The sequence below is a fragment of the Argentina silus genome (genome assembly GCF_951799395.1).
Source record: "Argentina silus genome assembly, chromosome: 16".
NCBI lineage: Eukaryota > Metazoa > Chordata > Actinopteri > Argentiniformes > Argentinidae > Argentina > Argentina silus.
This window is the reverse complement of record NC_139670.1, coordinates 7,095,817-7,114,950: the sequence shown is the minus strand read 5'-3', so window position 1 is coordinate 7,114,950 and position 19,134 is coordinate 7,095,817. Positions and strand designations below refer to the sequence as shown.

The following is a 19,134-nucleotide window of genomic DNA, read 5'->3' as shown; positions in this document are numbered from 1 at the left end:
TATGTTCCGTAAACATACGCTGCATAGCAACAGAGACACTGGTTGCTAAGCATATGCCCCAGGTATGGGGTCGTTACTAGGTCAAAAAGCCTCGTAATTTCGATTTCACCAAACAGACGCTGTTTTTTCATTATCTCTGCAGGTTGATGCATTTTGAAAGGATGTGAAACTTACGAAAGTTTAGTCATATTCAGTATTCACATTTTGATTACTTTATTGAAAGTGTCATGAAAATAATAAAACTAGAAAAAATATAAAACATTCAAGGCTGACCATACATAACATAGTGTTACAGAGTGATAAAACATGAAACAAAAAACGATAATAAAGCAGCAAACAATGCAAATTATCAAACTGCAACAGTGCTTGCTTTCAGATAGGAGCTACAGCAGAGGATGGCGTTTCATTGGGAGTCAACTCAAGCAGGCATGTTTATCAGGTGAAATAAGAGCAGTCACTGTTTAATGAGATTTATTTAGATATCTTTGGGCAAGTCTGTGAGCCTCAGTCTTGTGAGATTATATCCAAGTTGACCAGGTGTCTCATAGTGGGTCTTCCATGTGGACAATTCCATGGTTGTTCAATCTCCCCCATATGAACCACAAGCTTCTTCATCTCACTGGTGTTCAGAGCAGTGCCAATCATCACCTGAGGAGAGAGACAGAGTACAGACACCAATGCACCTTACAGGTAAAGCCAACCGCATCAGGAAACTTTGTTTAGCTGGAGAACTAATGAATGATAGCTGACAGGCTATGGGGAGACTTTCCAAAGCAAAAGCATGCTTAAGATACCCAACAAATCCTAGAACCTGAATAATGGCTGATTTGGAAATACCATTCCCAAAACCCATAAAGCTAAGTTCATCAAGTTAATTAATAGTAAATATCAGTAACTTCATCATTGTATTCATACTGAACAACATCATTAATACACTCACCGACTTCCGGCAAGACCTGGAGGCAAACATCTGCCTGACACGAGATGGCCGACACATGACACCTGGGCTGTCACTCAACATGAAGATCAGCTCTTCAATGTCCCCCGGCCCAAACGTCCAGTTCTTACTGGTGGGCAGGGACACCAGTTTCACCCGTTCCATGACCTGAGCTATAACACACAGTTATCACATTCACTCCTTGGTGGATCATCGTTGCAAGCAAGGTCATTTTAACAGGAGTTTGGCAGCAGTGTAGGAATCTCAACAGACATGAGTTTAGTTTTTTTTTTTTTAGGGAAATGGGATGTTATTTCCTAGGGTATTTGGCAGCGATGAAATCATGTTGTCCACTTACCATCCTCATCAATGAGGAAATCAAAGCCATTCTTCTTGAAGATCTCAAGGTTCTCAATGAGCACATTCTCGCTCACCGCAGTGAGGTGAAGACTCTGTGGACTGAAACAGAATGAAAATATATAAATATTACTTTGTCACAAAACCTCCGCTTTCACAATCTACTGTAATTGGATGATGTTAAACGTTTTGTGAATGGCTGTGTTTTCTTACACAATGAGTCTCTGTCCTTGCAGTGCAGTATGCTGTTGCAGCATCTCAAAGTTGTACTTCTCATCTGTGGCGTGCTGGTCGATCATAAAGATGTCTGAGTTCAGCTTGGTGATGATGAAACCAAGGTTAAACTGGCCAATGATCTCCATGTCCTTAAACATGTCTTTGCTGTGTGGATGAGAGGGACCCTCTTAAAATAGCTTACAATATTTTATAGATCTGGAACAGCCATGTAAGACATTACTGGCTACTTCTTGTGCTCTAGCAATCACATGGGCTTTTCATACAATCAGTAGTGTTAGCCTTGAAAGCCATGGGTCATAAGTTTGATAACCAGCTACTCCCCAGCAGTACAATTTGCTACAGTACAATACAAATCAATTGTGGCCACTATCCCACCTGATCTCCTTCTGCAGCTCATCCTCTGCACTCTGGTTCTCTCCAGGGGAGATCTTGGCCCTGAAGCGCCTGTAACGCAGCCCATCTCTAGTCTTATCCCTCTGCTGTTGCAGCCTCTTCACCCTCCCAGTGAGCTCCTGTAGGGCAAACTGCAATGGCACCGTCCTCTTTTGTAATGAGATAGGAGCGTCCACCTCGTACCCAGAGGATCCCTCGGGGCAGGTTGGATGAGTGGTCTTGTTCTCTGTGCAGAGACGACTGTCCTCTAACCGAGCTTTCTTAGCCTCTGGGCTAGGGGTTGTGTTTTCATCCCCAAGACGTGGTTTAGTCTGCACGTCGGAAAGTTCTGGGACAGTGCGTGCCTTGTCTAAAGGTTCATCAAATATTTCACTTTTGAAACAGGCTTTGTCCACTGTGACGTCTGGCGAGTCGAACTCTGACCCTGTATCACACAGGCTCTCAGGGGTCGCTGTGGTAGAGTCAAGCTCCGACATGGTGCTCTCTCGGCCGGAGTCTACGTCGCTGTCCGGGGTCCTTCCAAACCTGAATCCATCCAGCACTGACCTCCCCACAGGGGAACATTTAAGTGCACCGTGCGTGGATTTCAAAGGGGACTGTAACGTTGGCCTGTGAGTGTTGCTCTTCTCCGGGCCTCTGAAGAAAGACTGCAGCTTCTTCTGAGTTGGACCACTGCTGGCACTTTTACCAGTGTTTGTTTTAGCCCCAGTACCTAGACTCTGGTGCAATGAGAAAGCAGCTTTTAAACCAGCCAGGTTGAGGGAAGACTTTGGGCTTGTAAGCACGGGTTCAGAATCCTCTCCTGCTTCTGGAAATGTCTCAGACGAGGGAACTACTTGGCATCCTTCGGAATCTGAAGGAGGTCGGAGAGCTTTGTAGGCATCTACAGAGAGTAAAAAGTCAAAAACTCAAAATGAACAAGCAAGACAATGCTCTTCAATGGTATAAATAAATAGACTGGTTGTTGACTTGAGAGCAGCAGAGAGGTGTGCTTACTGGACATGGGGAAGGATGTGTTGTTCAGGGTGATCTTGTTGACTCCTGTCTCGTACATGGCGATGAGTGAGCTCTTCAGGATGGCCAGCAGGAGCTTCTCCTCCTGAAGGAATATCTGACGCTTGTCTGGAGTAATGTTAACATCCACACACTCTGAAACAAAACGCAGAGAACACAAACACAAGAGTCTAAATCAGAACAACCACAAGAATAGTAGCACATATGAAATGGTTAATGACATAACAATATCTTACCTGAGGCTACAGTAATGTTCAAGGCCACAAACGGGTACTGATGTCTGTTATACACGTGATAAACTTCATTCACGACTTTGGTGACCTATAAAAAAAGACAAATTACAGAGTAGGTTACAGAGCTAAAAACAAACATTCACAATATAATTAATTGAATCATTCATCAGTTACAATAAAGAGTATTCATTGTGAGTACTGTACCTTGGTAGGATCACATGGTCTGTTGTTAATGAAAAAGAACTGCCTGTCTGTGGCACTCCTCCCAACACCATGATCCCCTTGCGACACAAATCCAGAGATGCTGCAACACATTCAATTTTAACGATCAGAACCCACTCTCCATCAGATGTCTCCTGTGGCATAAGTAATAAAACACAGGGGTGTAAGTAAGTACATAGCCCCACTCACCTGAAGAGATCTTTGGGTAGTTCTGCACCACTGAGTCCATAGTCTTCTTGAATCGCCTCTGTGGGCAATAGCTGTTGGAATGGGAGCAAACTCTGCAGCTGTGGGAGAAACAGAACAGATACTTTGTGCTAAATAAAAGCATATGCAAGCGTATGCAAAAAGGCATGCACTGATGTATAAAAAGGACACAGCCAGTGCAATATGAAAGGAGCAAACAACACCGAGCATATGATCGCAAATGACAGACACAGCAACACAGACACTCTGCCAGAAAAACATGCTGTCAAATAATTTTAGGGAAAAAAAATGTTTCCCTACCTGTTTGGGGCCAAATACAGCTCCTATGTTGTCCCTCATGCTCTGACTGCCGCTGGTACACAACAAAGGGCTACGTTTGCCCTGGGCTGTCTGGTTGGTGCAGGTGATACGCACCCCAGTGGAGATGATACAGTAAGACTGGAGCACATGGATCATCTTGGCATACTCCTGTAAACAAACAACACACTTAGGCATTCCTGGCCTGAAATAGTTCTGCAACAGAGCCTCCTATCACCGAAAACCTATACTATGGAATACTATGGAAATAGGAACTGGATACTAACATTATATCATTAAACAAAGGCATACAGAGAGGTTTTACTTTATACATAATAAACTATACAATCATTACCATCATATAATCAAATAGACCTGTTTAAAAAAAGAAAAAAAAAAAGGTAAATCAGTGCTGACTTTCCACTCTAGACTCGAGTTGTGCTGCATGACCACCCTACCTTCTTGATGTTGCGCTGGAACTCCTTGTGGCGGACAGGCAGGGTGTAGAAGAGCTGCTGAAGGCAGACCGTGGTACCCTGCTGCCGGGGGTGGGGTGACCACTGGACCAGGTGGCCATCATGATCAAACACCAGCTTGGTTCCCACCTGAGCAGACTCATGACACGTCACCACACTGAGGTTACTAAGGAGGGATAGAAGAGACAGAGTTCAGGGGAGACAAAACTACAGCGGACAGTTGGGTTTAGATAAGCTTTGAGGGAATTGTGTCTGACTTTCATATGGCCCACTGTTAATTATAAGTTAAGTAAATTCTGCACTCTGGTCTATACTGTAAACAGAATTTTATATAATCAGATGCAATTGTATATACTACATTTTGCCATGCTTCTTTAAATGTGTATTTCAATTAATCAATCAATTAATCAATACTCTGCCGATTTCTCTATCAATCCATTTTCAATGGTAGAGGAGCAAGGACCCAGATTTACCTTAGTGCACAGAGAGAGCTGAGGGCTTCCCCTCGGAAGCCAAATGTGTCCACATGTATGAGGTCAGAGAAATCCTTCAGCTTTGATGTGTGGTGCTTCAAGGCTGTGGGCAGGAAGATGTGTTCAAGAGAGAATATCATATATAAACGTCCTGAAATCAAGATGGGTGTGAGAGTGTATAAGTAGAGGTGGAACCTTTAAAAGAATACTGACAGATGAAAGTTGACACTCACTCAGTCCTTCAAAGTTCGCCTCTTCTACTCCTTTGCCATTGTCCGACACCTCAACCAATTCTGTTCCATTGTCTTTCAATTTGACATCTCCAAAAAGTAAGAAAACCAAGTGTATTAAACCAAGTGAATGTCTAATCCGCTGCTTCAAACTTTCTTCAATGTAGTAAAGTTTAGGAATTCCTGTGTATTCCCCAAACATCTATATTTCAAGCTATTGTGCATCAGCTTATGCAAATAATTATGCAAAGACAAAGCAACCTCAATCTGCACAACATCTAATAATACAACAGTACAGTATTGCCAAAGCACTTATCATTAACATGACACTTGACTTACCAACATTGGTTGCCCCTGCATCGATGCTGTTCTCCACCAATTCCTTCACAGCTGTGGAAAGGGTTAACACCACTTGACCTGAACAGATCTGATGCACAGAGTGCCTGTCAATCGGCTTGATGGCTTGAGCTGGTTCTGCGCTATGAAGTAATTGTCATAATATAGAAAACTGTTATCATGTGCTAAAGCAGTTGAACAAAACAGTGATTGATTATCACACAATGACTAGAATACCATACCAAGCGTCCGTCATCTCCAATGTTTTCGAAGAACACTTTTTTTGCTAGAGATTTGCGAAATGCAAGCTAGCTGCCAACATGACAAGGATATTCTCTCTGCAATTTGTATTGGTGGAGGAGGAGGTTCGGCTAGCAGTTTGTATACATTTTAATGTGAGAAAGCAAAAGATTATTCCGTAATCTCAAGACTAGCGTTATGGACATGTGGCTAGCTAGCTACATACTATAAAAACAAAAGTCTAGTTACTTCCATACAAGCGTGGCCAAAGACAGACAGCAGATAGAGCACAACAGAGCGTATTCCGCGCGCGCAGAGTAGTTTGTTTTGGCTGCTCAGTGGTCACGAGCGTCAAATGTGCACATATTTTGCGCAGACTGTGAGATCTGACAGATTTTTATATTCTATCAAGAGTTTTTAAAGATGAACTTTGATTCTATAAAAAGTGAAAACAACATAAACTTTTGTAGATTATGCTCAATAAAATAAGGAATTTTACAAATCAAGAATATAGTACGTTTAATTAACGACTCAAAGGTGTGAACTTTATTATAGAGGAGGAATATAGTAATATATCATATAATTATATAATTTATAATCGAGAGGAATATGATGTTCAAGATGCACTGACGGCAATATTCAGCACCAAGGATATAGTCAAAATGCACTCTCTTTGATATCGTACACAATATAGGTTTCATTGCAAAATTAGAAATGAGAACACATTCTGAGTCACCCATAATCCTTTGACCAAACGTTTTCTTTTTTGAGAAGAAAGAAATTTCATTGAAAAAAGTGTCTCCGTTTTCATATGATCAAGAATTGTAACATTTCATCATCTTGATCAAATCACAGGGGCTAAAGTGCTAAGTCTATAGTCAGGGACGATGCAGAATTTGTCATACAGTAGAGAGACGAACAGAGATTATGTATAAGAGACTTAGAGACGAACAAGACAGTCGGTGCATAGTAGTTTATTTCGCAGGATTTGCAGATATAATTTCCAAAATGGTATTTTTAGAGTGAATTATTTCCCATATTATAGTTTATTTTCATAGTAATAGAGAAAATGCTTACTGTAGTCCTTTTGTGCTTCGTTTTTAGCTAGCATGGTCCCTTATAGAGGTGTGTTGATGTCGAATCATGGCTGCTGGGAGTTGACAGTAGGGACTCATCAGACTAGCTGACACTTCTTGTAGAATAATGCTATTACTAAGTAGAAAGTGTTGAAGCTGAATGGAAAATATTAAAGCTTAAGAATTTGTCAAGGTAGACATGGAGCTATTGCCACTGTCAAGGGTTTAACTAGCTATCTACAGCACGTCGTAACTTCGTCAGTCACCGACATGTTCGATTCAACAGCATCAAAGGGGCTTAGAAAAGCTGCGGAAAGTTCGAGTAGCGGTAGTACCAGTATGAGGAACCTTTTGATTCGCCGGAAGTTAACCACCAACGTGAGACACGAAAGGAAAGTATTTGATTTAACCAGTGAAGAGGATGATGAAGTTCAGTTTGATAGTAAGTAGCTAGCTAGCAAACTAAATCACTTGATCAAGACACTACTATAACAAGTGTTTGTGGGCGGAGTCATCTGCACTGACAGACTATATTTGGTTGCGTCAGTCAGTCGCCATAGTAAATAAACGTTGGAACATTTAGGGAACATTTCATAAGAAAATAACCTCTGAGTGAGGAATGGTATCAAACCCTGTCCTCCTATTTCTACCTCTACCAGCCTCCATGGCAACACTGTCAAAACATGTCAGGTTTCAGCTGTAATCAGTGAATTTACTATATGATGGGGAGGTGTGTAGTTGGAGATTTTACCTATACATACTTGTGTTCTTGCCTGGAAATCTGAATTTCTTCATCCTCAAGAGAGACACTAGTCCCTCCAAATGATTTATGTTTCTATAGGCAACTTATGCTTGACATTATTCATTAAGTACAATATGGTGTATTTCCATTTATGGCAATACTCAGAACCAAGGATATAGAATACAGAAAATGTGTCATTAGAAAATGATAACACATTCTGAGTCTGACACAGCATAAGCTACAGTTTTAGGCTACAGTTTTAGGCATAGACCTTTTTTCCCCACCCCCTTTCGTCATTTTCCACCAAATGTTAGTTGCCTCAGTGCCCCGGGTGGAGGACCTGGTGGTGTGGACTGTAACAGACTGATAAGCCTTACCAATGATTACACCCCAGAATGTGTAAACAAGATGGGCTCACTCACTGGCTTGAAAGGTTTTTTCGGTAGCCTTCAGTGATGTTGGGAGTTCTTTCGTTTTGGACTAATTAATATCACATAGAGGCAACATGGACCCAGAAAGAGACATTGTTAAATTGATAGCCAGGGTTATTGCTGAAGGTAAGAGATTATTGCTGTCCTCTTCTCTTATCAGGGGTTTGTAAAGTAAGAATATCCTTATTATATTGTGTTGGTTATGGTCACCTGTATGGAAATGGGACTATTGTAGGGATTAAAGGAAGGCACAGTTGAGACACTCAACACAGTTATTATTACCCATCTACTATTATCTGTTATAACATAATCTAATATCTTGTTACAAACACTCACTACTGTATCCTCTGCTTTGCATTCTCTCCCTTGTAAACAAAGCGTCAGACTCTGATAATAACTGTGAGGTTCTGACGGCTGGCAAACAATACCCATCTATCCAGGAGTTTGCCACGGCTATACCTAACCACCTGCTGCTGGGTTCCCTGCTAGAGCACCTGTGCTTCGTGTATGAGAGTGATCCCACTCGCTCACGCATGCTATTCAAGGGTAAGGGTTTACAAAGCTTTCAGTTAGTGAAATTTGACAGAAAATTGAAATGTGTAAATGTGTTTTTGGAGGGCAGGACATTTTTTATTCCCCAAGTAAAGCCATTCTAATTTGTATAGAGAGAGTAAGTCCTGTCTTTGATGGAGCTCACCAGACAAAGGATCATTATGGTCAAAACGTTTTTAAATCTCTAGCTTGCTTAAAAAAAGATAAGATTTGAGAACAGGAAACTGTGAGCAAGTATTCACTTCGTTGTCACCTTTGCCTTCCTTCACAGTAATTGGTCAGCGTTTAGCAGCAATGAGCCTCCTCTCTCCATTGGCTATTAGTGATGAGTTCAGCACTGTCAGACTCCAACACAACCGGGCCTTCACTGAGCTTCTGCATGCTGCCAGCACCTCCCTGTTCCCTCAGGTAAGCCAGCTAAAGGGAAAAGTACCCTCTTCTGGTTGCCCCACAATTGAATCAATGTTCATTGTGTCAGTGGCCACTGCACTGTCACTGAGATAGTCTTCATTATGTCATTTCAGTCTCAAAGATTATTGAATACAGACACCCAGAGCCTTACGCTAAGGTAAGAGTACGATACTTTGATGAGTTGTGTTGTGAGGATCTTGAGAGGATCTTTTTTAGATATGATTTTCTTCTTACCCTAGACCAAAAGAGGGTCTGTTCCAAGCACAGACATCTCGCTACCTCAGTGAGTTTGAAGAGACCTCTAGACTTGGAAAAGGATCCTATGGCAACGTCTTTAAGGTACAGAACTCTTAAGTCAACATTAAAAAATAACAAAACATACAAAAACCTGCATTATTATGAATTCTTGCTTTATGTATTGCTATTCATTGTAGGTAACGAACAAGCTGGATAGCCAGAATTATGCTGTGAAGAAAATTCTCATCAAAAATGTTTCAAGGGACGACTGTATGAAGGTATGTTATTGATAAAAAAAAAAAAAAAAAAAAAATGGTATTGATCAGAAATTGACCAACTGTATGGTTTGTGAAGGTTAGGCTCATGACATATTCATGCCACAGAAACAGTGAAAATGTGTCCTAAAGATTGATAATGGACATGAAATTAAAACAGGGTCTTTTGTCTGATTTTGTTTCAGGTCCTCAGGGAGGTTAAAGTTTTGTCCAGTCTTCAGCATGCCAATGTAGTGGGCTATCACACTGCTTGGATGGAGCATGTCCAACCTGCAGCGAGCAGTGAGTTTGTAACGCCTCTCCTTGGACACATTCTAGTATATATATATATATATATATATTCTATTCTAGTATAGAAATGACTAAAGTGATTGAATCTCCTCATGTCTTGCAGGTCCTTGTTGTTATGTTATTTGTTATGTTATTTGTTATGTTATTTGCCATTTCTTTATTTCAGACCCCAAATCAATTCTCCCAGCATTGGAGACTCCTGCACTTCAAGAGGGGTAGGTACCCAATATTATTTTCCTTTTTTGTATCCAATATCAATGACATGCAAAATCATTCATGATTCTGTTCGTATTTGACACTAAAAACGAGTTATTTTCCCACTCACAGTACCAAGGAGAGCACTGGCAGCAGCAATGGTTCTTCAATAGTCTTTGAGAGCTCAGATCAACCAAAAGTGACCATTGCTAAAACGCTAGAGGGTCTCCCAGTGAACGCTCCTAAAGAAGAGAAGAGCCAGGCAATGTGTCCCAAAGCCATGCGTCGCATCCCAGAGAACTTTGTCCCCTGTGTATTTCTGGGCTGCCGTGGCCCGGTGATGGACACTTGCCCCACAGTTAGCTGGGATGGCTCTTCTCTGACAGAGGAGGACTCAAGCATCAACAAGATGGAGTTAAACCATAACTCCTACATTGACACAGGAAGTGAGCAATGGGCCGAAAAACGCCTCTCTAAGGAGGTAGGGTATAATGGAGCTTTTAAGGAATCACTTCTTCTTCTGTTGTTTAAGCACAAACCCAGCTTTAATCCTCCATACAATGATGCATTGCAGTTTCAACATGTAAATGTGGGGGAGAGACATTTATTCATGTTCATTTGAATGGCATAAGGACAAACAACACTTTAGTTTCCTATGTTAAGAGGGCATTTCAAATTCTACAATCTAATATGTTATTCTTTACCGTAAGCATAACCGTTGGAGTTTTGTTTTTATTCTATACAATTGTGCATTTGTTTGTGTGGCTGATGTTAACAGACACTTTTCTGTTGCTGCTTCAGGTGCAGTTCCACCTGATGCTGTATATTCAAATGCAGTTGTGTGAACGCTCGCTCAAAGACTGGATCTCTGAGAGGAGTACCAGCCCCAGGGAGGAACTCAGCTCAAAAAGTAAAAAACACTCAATCACACACATCCCTACCTGTGTTTCCCTTGTGTTTGCTTTCATATATTATGTATGTAGTAACATTTGCATATGCACTCTTTCTTCATTAATGGTTTTGGCTTTGGATTTTCAGACCCTTACGGATCCGTGGACCCAGAAGAAACACTCAGCATTCTTAGAAAAATACTTGAAGGAGTGGAATACATTCACTCAAGAGGCATAATGCACAGAGATCTAAAGGTATATTTTTGCAGTGAGGTAAAGTTTATTGTTTAGGAAAGATGTATGATATTTGAACACATATACACTTCTCTGAAAGTTCATAAAGTGCTCCAAAGTGAAATCTATTTAAAGGTCTCGGTAATGGGTATAGCCGTGACTACTGAACGTTTCTTCATATGGATCACCCTCTCTAAAGAATTTGACATCAGATGGGTTTTCCCAGTAGTTGAAGACAAAGTCATACACCTGTTCAGGCAGAATCTGCTTCAGATTCTCCCTATGGCTCCTCCCATATTGCTGGTAGGTGTGAATCTTGCAGATGTCCATAAGCCTCTTTGGCTGCTTGGTCAGGTTCAGTAGCTGGTCCCTCTGGTCGAAGTACTCTGGTAGCATTAAAGTGCTGGGGAGGAGGCCATCTTTGTTTGTGATGGTCAGAGGGTAGGTCAGATTGAGGAGCTTACCCAACAGAGCGGTGTGCCTTACATTAGGCTTGTGATTCAGGAACAAAAACAGGCAGTTCTGCCCTGAGGTGGTCAGTTTGTTGATGTCACACCCATATTTCAGGAGCAGGTCCACCACGCCTTCCTTGACTACACTGAAGGACTCATGAAGGGGCGTCCGACCTGCCTTGTTCACTGTGTCTGGATCAGCCCCATGGTCTAGCAGCTCAGTAATACAGCTCAGATGCATGTCCGGGGTCGGTCCAGGCTTGGTGGCTGCGCCCAGAGTTGCCAGATGCAGAGGGGTGTTCCCAGACTGATAGACCACCTTCAAATCAATCAAACGTTATGTAAAGTGCATATAATCTTCTTGATATACTTTAGACCATAATTCAACAAAGCTTGACCTAGGCCTAGAGGGTATCATTAACTTGTGTGGTCAGGATTTGATTTGAATCACCAAAAGAAAATGAAAGAACACTAACCTTGTTGACGTCAGCACCTAGTTTTACCAGGCTAGCTGTTATCTCCGTGTTGAGTACAGCGGCAGCCATATGCAGGGGTGACATCCCAGAGCGATCAATAGTGTTGATTATGGCGCCATGGCTAACCAGTAAGTTAACCGCAGGGAGGGCTCCATACTGCACGGCCAGGTGGAGTGCAGTCTGGCGGCTGTCATGTTCAACCTTTGGGCCACACAAGGCTTTGTTTTTTGTGTGTTTATCATTAGTTTTTGTATTTTATATAATGTATAAAGGTAGTGATGGAAATGGAATTATTGTATAAGTACTTTTAAATGGTAAAATCAAATTAATCACCACAGCGTTGACGTCCACCCCTTGGTTACAGAGGACCTTTAGGCAGGCCTCGGCCCGGTTCTGCATATTGGCCATTGTCAGATGGAACTTGGAGTGTGGCTTGGGCCAGGAGGTCAGGACATGAGGCCAGTGGGTGAGCACCAGGTGCACAGCACTGCGGCCACGCTGGTCCCTGTGTGGGTGGTGGGAGAACATAGTGCATGCTTTAAGTATAGGTGGTGATGTGTGTTGTTTTTTTTCTTTCACAATAGGTGGAAGTTATGAAAACTGTCCGTAAGTATGTAGGCAAGAGGAAATGAGAAATTGCCACATTGCAGTCTTAAGGTGCATCTCAATTGTCCAAGATGGCATTCACTCTTTCTCCTTTCCTTAATATGCACTGATGTGATTTGATTCTGGACAGGTGAGATCATAATGAACCACTTGTGTGACCTGTGTGCCAAACGCTTGTTTTAAATTTTTAGAGAGTGCAATTAATTAATCCAGGTCATATGCAATGGGGCTAAGTAAATACCTTAGTTCCGGATCTGCTCCTGCAGACAAGAGGGTCTCAATACTCTTAACTCTCCTGTGTGATGCAGCCAAATGAAGGGGGAGGATAGCAAGGCCCTGAGGGTAAAGTAACCAGTTGAAACTTGAGAAAAGGTTGTGTAAGAATGCTCTTGCTAAAAAGATGAACAGTGAAACATTTTAACTCTAACCCTAATCTGAAATATTGGGGTAAATATTGAATACTATATGGACAAAGGTGTGTGTGTGTTTATTGATTATTACATATAAATTATGGATGCATAAGGGTCTTTTGAATTTGTGTTGGTTGATGTGCAGCAAGTACATTTGTGTATTTGTGCAATAGCTATACAAGTGTATAACAGTTTAGTCAATGTCTTGTAGGCTACTGTAAAAATTGTTTGAATGTTACCGGTACCTGTGAATCGATGAATTTCAACCGTGCCGTGTTTTCTCCTATAGTGATGATCGAGTTGACCCCGCGTTTTTTTGAGATAGTATGAATAATCTCCAAGTTTTCTGACAATATTGCGTTACACCAATTAACATCATATGAAGAGGTGCCGATCATGCAGCTTGTTTCCATAGTGTCCCCTCGAATTATCGAATCGAAAAGTATGTCATACTGTGTATGTTCTGACTTCTCAAAATCGACCCTGGTGTTGAAATGTAGATTTTCTGGTTTGAAACGTCACTAAACGCTGCCTGTAAAATTGTCTGGAGCTATGCACATTTGCAGCTGAAAACCTGAACATCTGAGTAACAGCGTTGTTTTCTGATCTCACTACAATGAATGTTGCAACCACAGATCTCATCCTGAGATTGACGCACCTATCCAACCTGAACATCTTGATAAGGGATAATCTTGATAAGGGGGTCTGTGTCTAAACAAACTCTCGAGGGAAAACACGTTCAAGTACTTACTTGTTTTTGAGGTGTTGAGAAAACTGTGCAATACTTCCAAAGCTGTATAGTGTTGTTGACGGGGTGAGACTTTAAAAGCTTGATTATACTCGACACCTCTCCATTCACTATTGCCTCGTGGAGTAAAAACTGGACATGATCAAATTCTCCGGGAACTCCATCGGAGAATCTTACTTTCTTGTTATTTACCTGTAGATTATAATGCATACAGTAGGGGCTAAGACATTGTTTGTTTGTGTTGTTACCCATTGACAACATAAAGTTAGGAGCAAATTAAATAATAACGCAGTAACATGTGGCCTAGATGTTATGAAATATGAAAATATAATTTAGCATTTTACATTAGAATGTATGTTTTGGAACCTTTGCGCATTATGACCTCACATGCATGCCGTAACAATCAATCTAACCGTTAGATGAATTCAAAGTCAAAATAACTTAATTATTCACGATGTAATTTAATTCAAATTAATCATGTTGAAATGAATGCTACATTAGCTTATGTTTTTTTTTCCACAGCCCAGGAATATTTTCCTGCATGGACATGACTGCCATGTGAGGATTGGAGACTTTGGGCTGGCTTGCAGGGATATTATATTGGATCATAATGAGACGCCCCCCTCCACCTCACATAACAGGGGTGAGACCAGATTTCCTTCCTTTTTTGTATTTTCTTTTTTTCTTTCAGCACAATGTGGTTAAGAAATGCTACATTGTATACTTTCACAAACAAAACTTCAAAGATGTGCACAGTACAGGTATAGGCTGTTCTGAGAGCTCTAGCGTTTGTTTGTCATACTATTTTGTTTGTCGCCACACCTGTAGTTAGCCCCTGGGGAGGGCGGGGTAGGTATGACAAAGCGAAAACACATTTTTTTAATACCTCTTGTACATAAGTATTCAGACCTTTGCTATGACACTCTTAAAATTAGCTAAAATTCAAAAACTGCATTGCATGTGCTGGATTTGCACCAAACTTAATGCTTTGTAGTAAAACCAAATAAACACATTTCCAGCCACTTTCTTTGCTGTATCACTTGAATTCATTGTTGCAAACACAATTATGGATATGAGATAGATTACTTTCCATTAAGGGATTATTTTAACGAAGGCACTGTATATACATTAGGTTAGCTTCCCCAGGTGGGCGCCACCTCTTGTACTTTGGGTTTAGGGTAGGCGGGCAAGACAGTTAGTTAGTCAGATAGCAGACTTTGTAGTTAGAACAGGTAGGGTTAGAATTATAGCTTGGGTGTTATTTTCATTTCTGGGTGTTATTTTCATTTCTTTGGCGCCGTCTGGCGTCCTGCCCTTAGCCCCCCCCCCCCCCCCCCCCGTGTTGTTTGGTTGATTGTTATTTTATTGTGAATAAATCTTCCTTATTTTTGGCATTTTATAAAGTCGTCCTAGTAGTTTGTGTTGCACTACCACAGCACCAGCGGTTCCCAGCATTATATGCACATATGGTATGTTACGTTCCCCCCCCCCCCCCTTTCTATCCATAGATGTGCCATCTGAGGGGGTTTGTAACATGAATGGGGGCTCATCCGGGATATGTACGTTCTCGTGTCTGCATGTGTTGTTGAGAGTTGTTTGATGTGGTGCATAGTTGCGTCGTTTTGGTTAGGGGTAGTGTCATGACAGCAGTGGGAAGCTCATTCCACCAGCGGGGCGCCAGGACAGTGAAAAGCCGTGACCGAGTAGCGCGGCTGCTGCATCCACATAGAGGCGGCGGTACCAGGCGGCCAGCCGAGGTGGAAGGGCAGAGTGATCGGGCAGGGGTTTGGGGGCTGACCATTGCTTGCAAGGACAGGGCGCACGGCAGGCAAATCGAGTATGATCACAGGCTCGAAGTCAAGAGACTCGAGATCGAGAAGGAGGTTAGGATTCGGCAGCTGGAGTTGCAGGCTGGGGAGACAGCCTTGGCTCCTGTTGTGTGATCTTCCTCTGGAGTGTCTATGCCACCCGTTCCGCCATCCGACAAATTTGATGTAAGTAGAAACATTGCCTTGGTCCCTCCATTCAGGGAGACTGAAGTGGCTTACTACTTTAGTGTGTTTGAGCGCATTGCAGCTTTTCTGTGCTGGCCTAAGGATGTTTGGCCTATCCTTTTGCAATGTAAGTTAGTTGGTCAGGCTCAGGAGGTCTTATCTGCTCTTACTCTTGAGGATAGTCTAAGTTATGATGTGGTTAAGACCGCAGTGTTACGCGGGTATGAGCTGGTGCCTGAGGCTTATAGACAGAAGTTCAGGTATCACAAGAAGTCCCCAAATAGGACTTATGTTGAGTTTGCTCTGGAGAAAGAGACTCTCTTGGACAGGTGGTGCTCAGCGAGTAAGGCGACTGAATATGTTTCATGTGTGTTCTTGTTGGCCCATGATATCCCAGATATGGTCTGGTCACTTAGGGGTTGCTAGAACATATGATCGCGTCCTCCGTCATTTCTTTTGGCCTGGTATGAAATCAGAACTGCCGTACTTGTCATACCTGCCAAATAACCGGGAAACTAAACCAGATCATTCCTCCTGCTCCTCTCCACCCTATTCCTGTTATGGGAGAGCCGTTCGAGCGAGTGATAGTTGATTGTGTTGGCCCGCTACCAAGGACAAAGTCTGGTAATCAGTTTTTATTAACAATCATGTGTTCTGCTACTAGATAACCAGAGGCAATCCCCATGTGTAACATCACCGCTAAGGCTGTGGTTAAAGTGCTAATTAACTACTTCTCCACTTTTGGTCTTCCGAAAGTAGTCCAAACGGACCAAGGAACTAATTTTCTCTCGCAGTTATTTGAGAGTGTTTTACAGTCTCTTGCTCTCTCTCACAAGATTTCCAGTGCCTATCATCCTGAAAGCCAGGGTGCCTTGGAAAGGTGGCACCAAACATTGAAGTCCATGCTGCGTAAATACTGCATGGACACTGAGAAGGATTGGGACGAGGGTGTTCCATTGGTAGTGTTTGCTATCTGTGAAACGGTACAAGAGTCGCTTGGTTTCAGCCCTGCTGAAATAGTTTTCGGACATACAGTCTGAGGTCCCTTAAATATGCTGAAAGATCAGATAATGTGGACTGGCTCCAAAAGCGTGTTGGTCTGTGTTAGTCAAAGACTTGCTTTAAAGGCTTTTGGCGAGTTCCACTAACTCCTCTTGCTTCTGAGATTTCTGGTTTTGTCACCCCGACAGTTTCCTGCAATATACCGTTATGGCGTTTGGAATGCGCAATGCACCTGCTACGTTCCAGCGCCTGGTAAATATTGTACTGGCCGGTGTTTCCGAATTGTGCTGCTTACTTGGATGATTTAGTTGTCTGCTCTGCCACCTGGTCTGAACATCTGAATTCTTTGAGAGCTGCGTTTGAGTGTTTGGCCAAGGGGTCATTGACCTTGAGCCTCGCCATGTGAGAGTTTGGGAAAGCTACGGTCACATGTCTCTCACCGCCAAGGTCTCGGCTATCACAGCTTTTCCTCCACCTACCACCCGACGTGAATTGCGTAGGTTTCTAGGCATGGCTGGATATTACCACAGTTTCTGCAGAAACTTTTCCAGCGTTGTTGCACGTCTGACTAGTTGGCTCAGCTCAGCGGAGTGTCCGAGTGTGTTTGAAGCCGTAAAAGCGCTGGTTTGTAGTTCTCCTGTTGTCGCTGCCCGGGATTTCAGTAAACCATTTAAACTGGAGGTGGATGCAAGTATGGTTGGTGCTGGTGCTGTCTTGCTGCAGGAAGATGCAGATGGTATTGATCACCCGGTCTGTTACTTTTCCCGCAAGTTTAACGACTGTCAGTCTCGGTACTCCACCATCGAACAGGAGACCCTAGCTTTGTTGTTCGCCCTACAATACTTTGAGGTTTATGTTGGTTCTAGCGTTCTCCCTGTCGTTGTGTATACAGACCACACAAGTTTCCAAAAGTGACTTGTGTACAAGAGTAGCTCTTGCAATGTACCAGTAGATGGTGCTATACGTTTGTTCAACTAAATTTCAATTAAATTCAGTAAGCTTTATTGACATGAATCACAAATGTAAATATTGCCAAAGCAGACACACAATTGGAAAATATCTGATCCTGGATGGATTCTTGACTCTTTGTGACCAACAGACTATTTTACAGGTTCTTCACACACAACAGGAGTGGGGACATTTGTGTATGCTGCACCTGAGCAACTGGAGGGCTCCCATTATGATTCAAAGGTAAGTACTCTCAACAAAATTCCATGTAAATACAATGATAATGTTTGTAATAAGCAGACAATGGTGAAGACTATATTCTCCCTTGTATAAGTGCTATCCTCTTTTACAGAAATGTTTTAGAAAATTTGGACCATCTCACCATTTAGGCATGAGGAGTTACAAGTGTGTAACTGCCAAGTGTGATTTACAAGTGTGTTAGTCTTATTCACAAATTACTTAATTAAATGGGAATATAATCATACTTTGTCTCTGTGTTGGTCTCAGTCAGACATGTACAGCATAGGAGTGGTTGCGTTTGAGCTTTTCCAGCCCTTTGGGACAGAGATGGAGCGTGTGCGAACACTAGAGGGCCTCCGTGAGGGGAAAGTCCCAGACTCCTTCTGCCAGCGCTGGACAGTCCTGGCCAAGTACATCCAGCTGCTCACCAGCCAAGATCCCTCTCTCCGACCCAGCGCTACCCAGCTACTGCAGAGCGAGCTCTTCAGCAGTAAAGACATGGTATAGATGGACAGGCTTTGGGTGATATTAGGCTGATTCCTAATTTGAGATGTGTGTGCATGCAACAAATGTATGCATTACAAATGAATACCAGTAGAGATAAGAAGTTATTTTGTATCACAGTTAAATGCAATCAAACCTTTTTTAATGTCCCCCTCTCTCCCTTTTAGGTTATCCATGGTTTGCAGAAGAGGGTGGAGGAGCAAGAAGAGGAGATTGTTCAGCTCAGGAGACAGATTAGTCAGCTGCAGAGTACGCAAAACACATCTCATCCCATGGACACAACTTGACCACAAACATCTTTGCATATCTCAAACCTGTACCTTACCACGTGAATAACTTGGTGCAAATGGTTGAATGCATGTATGTGTCTCTTTGCCTGGATGTGCCATAACTATGTTTTAAAACCCCAATACATCATATTTAATTTATCCTATTTTAGAGTCTGTGTGTATTTTACAGTCATTTACTGAATATAATTGTATCCGCACAGAAGGGTTGTGTGACCTCATAAAAGTACATTATGAGAGATGCTTTGATTGAGGACAGGATTGCCGAAAGTCAACTTTGCATGGTATTTGATTGTCCACAGTAATGTATATAACACTCGCAAATAATTGTATAATTTGTAAAGAATTCGTACACACCGCTTTGCTATCAAAGTAAACACTCTCACAGACATTCCCTGGTCCACGAACAATTATACAATAAAATGCCAAAATGATTTCACAAACAGCTCTATTGTTGAAATAAAATGTCATCGTGCAGGAT

At 42.2% G+C, this 19,134-nt stretch overlaps 3 protein-coding genes across 5 annotated transcripts; 1 reads left to right on the top strand and 2 right to left on the bottom strand.

The window, feature by feature from the left end:
• Nucleotides 1-232: 232 nt before the first annotated feature.
• On the bottom strand, nucleotides 233-5,888 carry pms2 (PMS1 homolog 2, mismatch repair system component). The gene is made up of 15 exons (XM_083686994.1): nucleotides 5,655-5,888; nucleotides 5,416-5,555; nucleotides 5,080-5,166; nucleotides 4,847-4,949; nucleotides 4,356-4,539; nucleotides 3,901-4,068; nucleotides 3,583-3,680; nucleotides 3,376-3,475; nucleotides 3,175-3,259; nucleotides 2,921-3,073; nucleotides 1,907-2,807; nucleotides 1,508-1,675; nucleotides 1,296-1,396; nucleotides 941-1,110; nucleotides 233-648 (listed from the first exon to the last, which is right to left on the bottom strand). The coding sequence occupies exons 1-15, from the start codon at nucleotides 5,666-5,668 to the stop codon at nucleotides 505-507; spliced, it is 2,616 nt and encodes an 871-aa protein (XP_083543120.1). The 5' UTR covers nucleotides 5,669-5,888; the 3' UTR covers nucleotides 233-504.
• A 931-nt stretch (nucleotides 5,889-6,819) lies between these two features.
• On the top strand, nucleotides 6,820-19,084 carry eif2ak1 (eukaryotic translation initiation factor 2-alpha kinase 1). Of its 3 annotated transcripts, none has more exons than XM_083687999.1 (15): nucleotides 6,820-7,170; nucleotides 8,280-8,447; nucleotides 8,725-8,861; nucleotides 8,978-9,021; nucleotides 9,104-9,203; nucleotides 9,299-9,379; nucleotides 9,562-9,658; nucleotides 9,834-9,882; nucleotides 9,995-10,343; nucleotides 10,664-10,772; nucleotides 10,901-11,007; nucleotides 14,201-14,321; nucleotides 17,786-17,865; nucleotides 18,130-18,363; nucleotides 18,534-19,084. In XM_083687999.1, exons 1-15 carry the CDS (start codon nucleotides 6,999-7,001, stop codon nucleotides 18,651-18,653), a joined length of 1,968 nt encoding a protein of 655 aa, XP_083544125.1. In that variant the 5' UTR covers nucleotides 6,820-6,998; the 3' UTR covers nucleotides 18,654-19,084. The 3 variants fall into 3 exon arrangements, with proteins under 3 accessions (XP_083544125.1, XP_083544124.1, XP_083544126.1); XM_083687998.1 differs by having other exon boundaries at nucleotides 17,774-17,865; XM_083688000.1 differs by lacking the exon at nucleotides 6,820-7,170 and adding an exon at nucleotides 7,833-8,027 and having other exon boundaries at nucleotides 17,774-17,865.
• On the bottom strand, nucleotides 11,018-13,535 carry LOC310817422 (ankyrin repeat domain-containing protein 61-like). The gene is made up of 5 exons (XM_083688001.1): nucleotides 13,176-13,535; nucleotides 12,762-12,856; nucleotides 12,248-12,419; nucleotides 11,915-12,115; nucleotides 11,018-11,757 (listed from the first exon to the last, which is right to left on the bottom strand). Exons 1-5 carry the CDS (start codon nucleotides 13,341-13,343, stop codon nucleotides 11,116-11,118), a joined length of 1,278 nt encoding a protein of 425 aa, XP_083544127.1. The 5' UTR covers nucleotides 13,344-13,535; the 3' UTR covers nucleotides 11,018-11,115.
• Nucleotides 19,085-19,134: the final 50 nt, after the last annotated feature.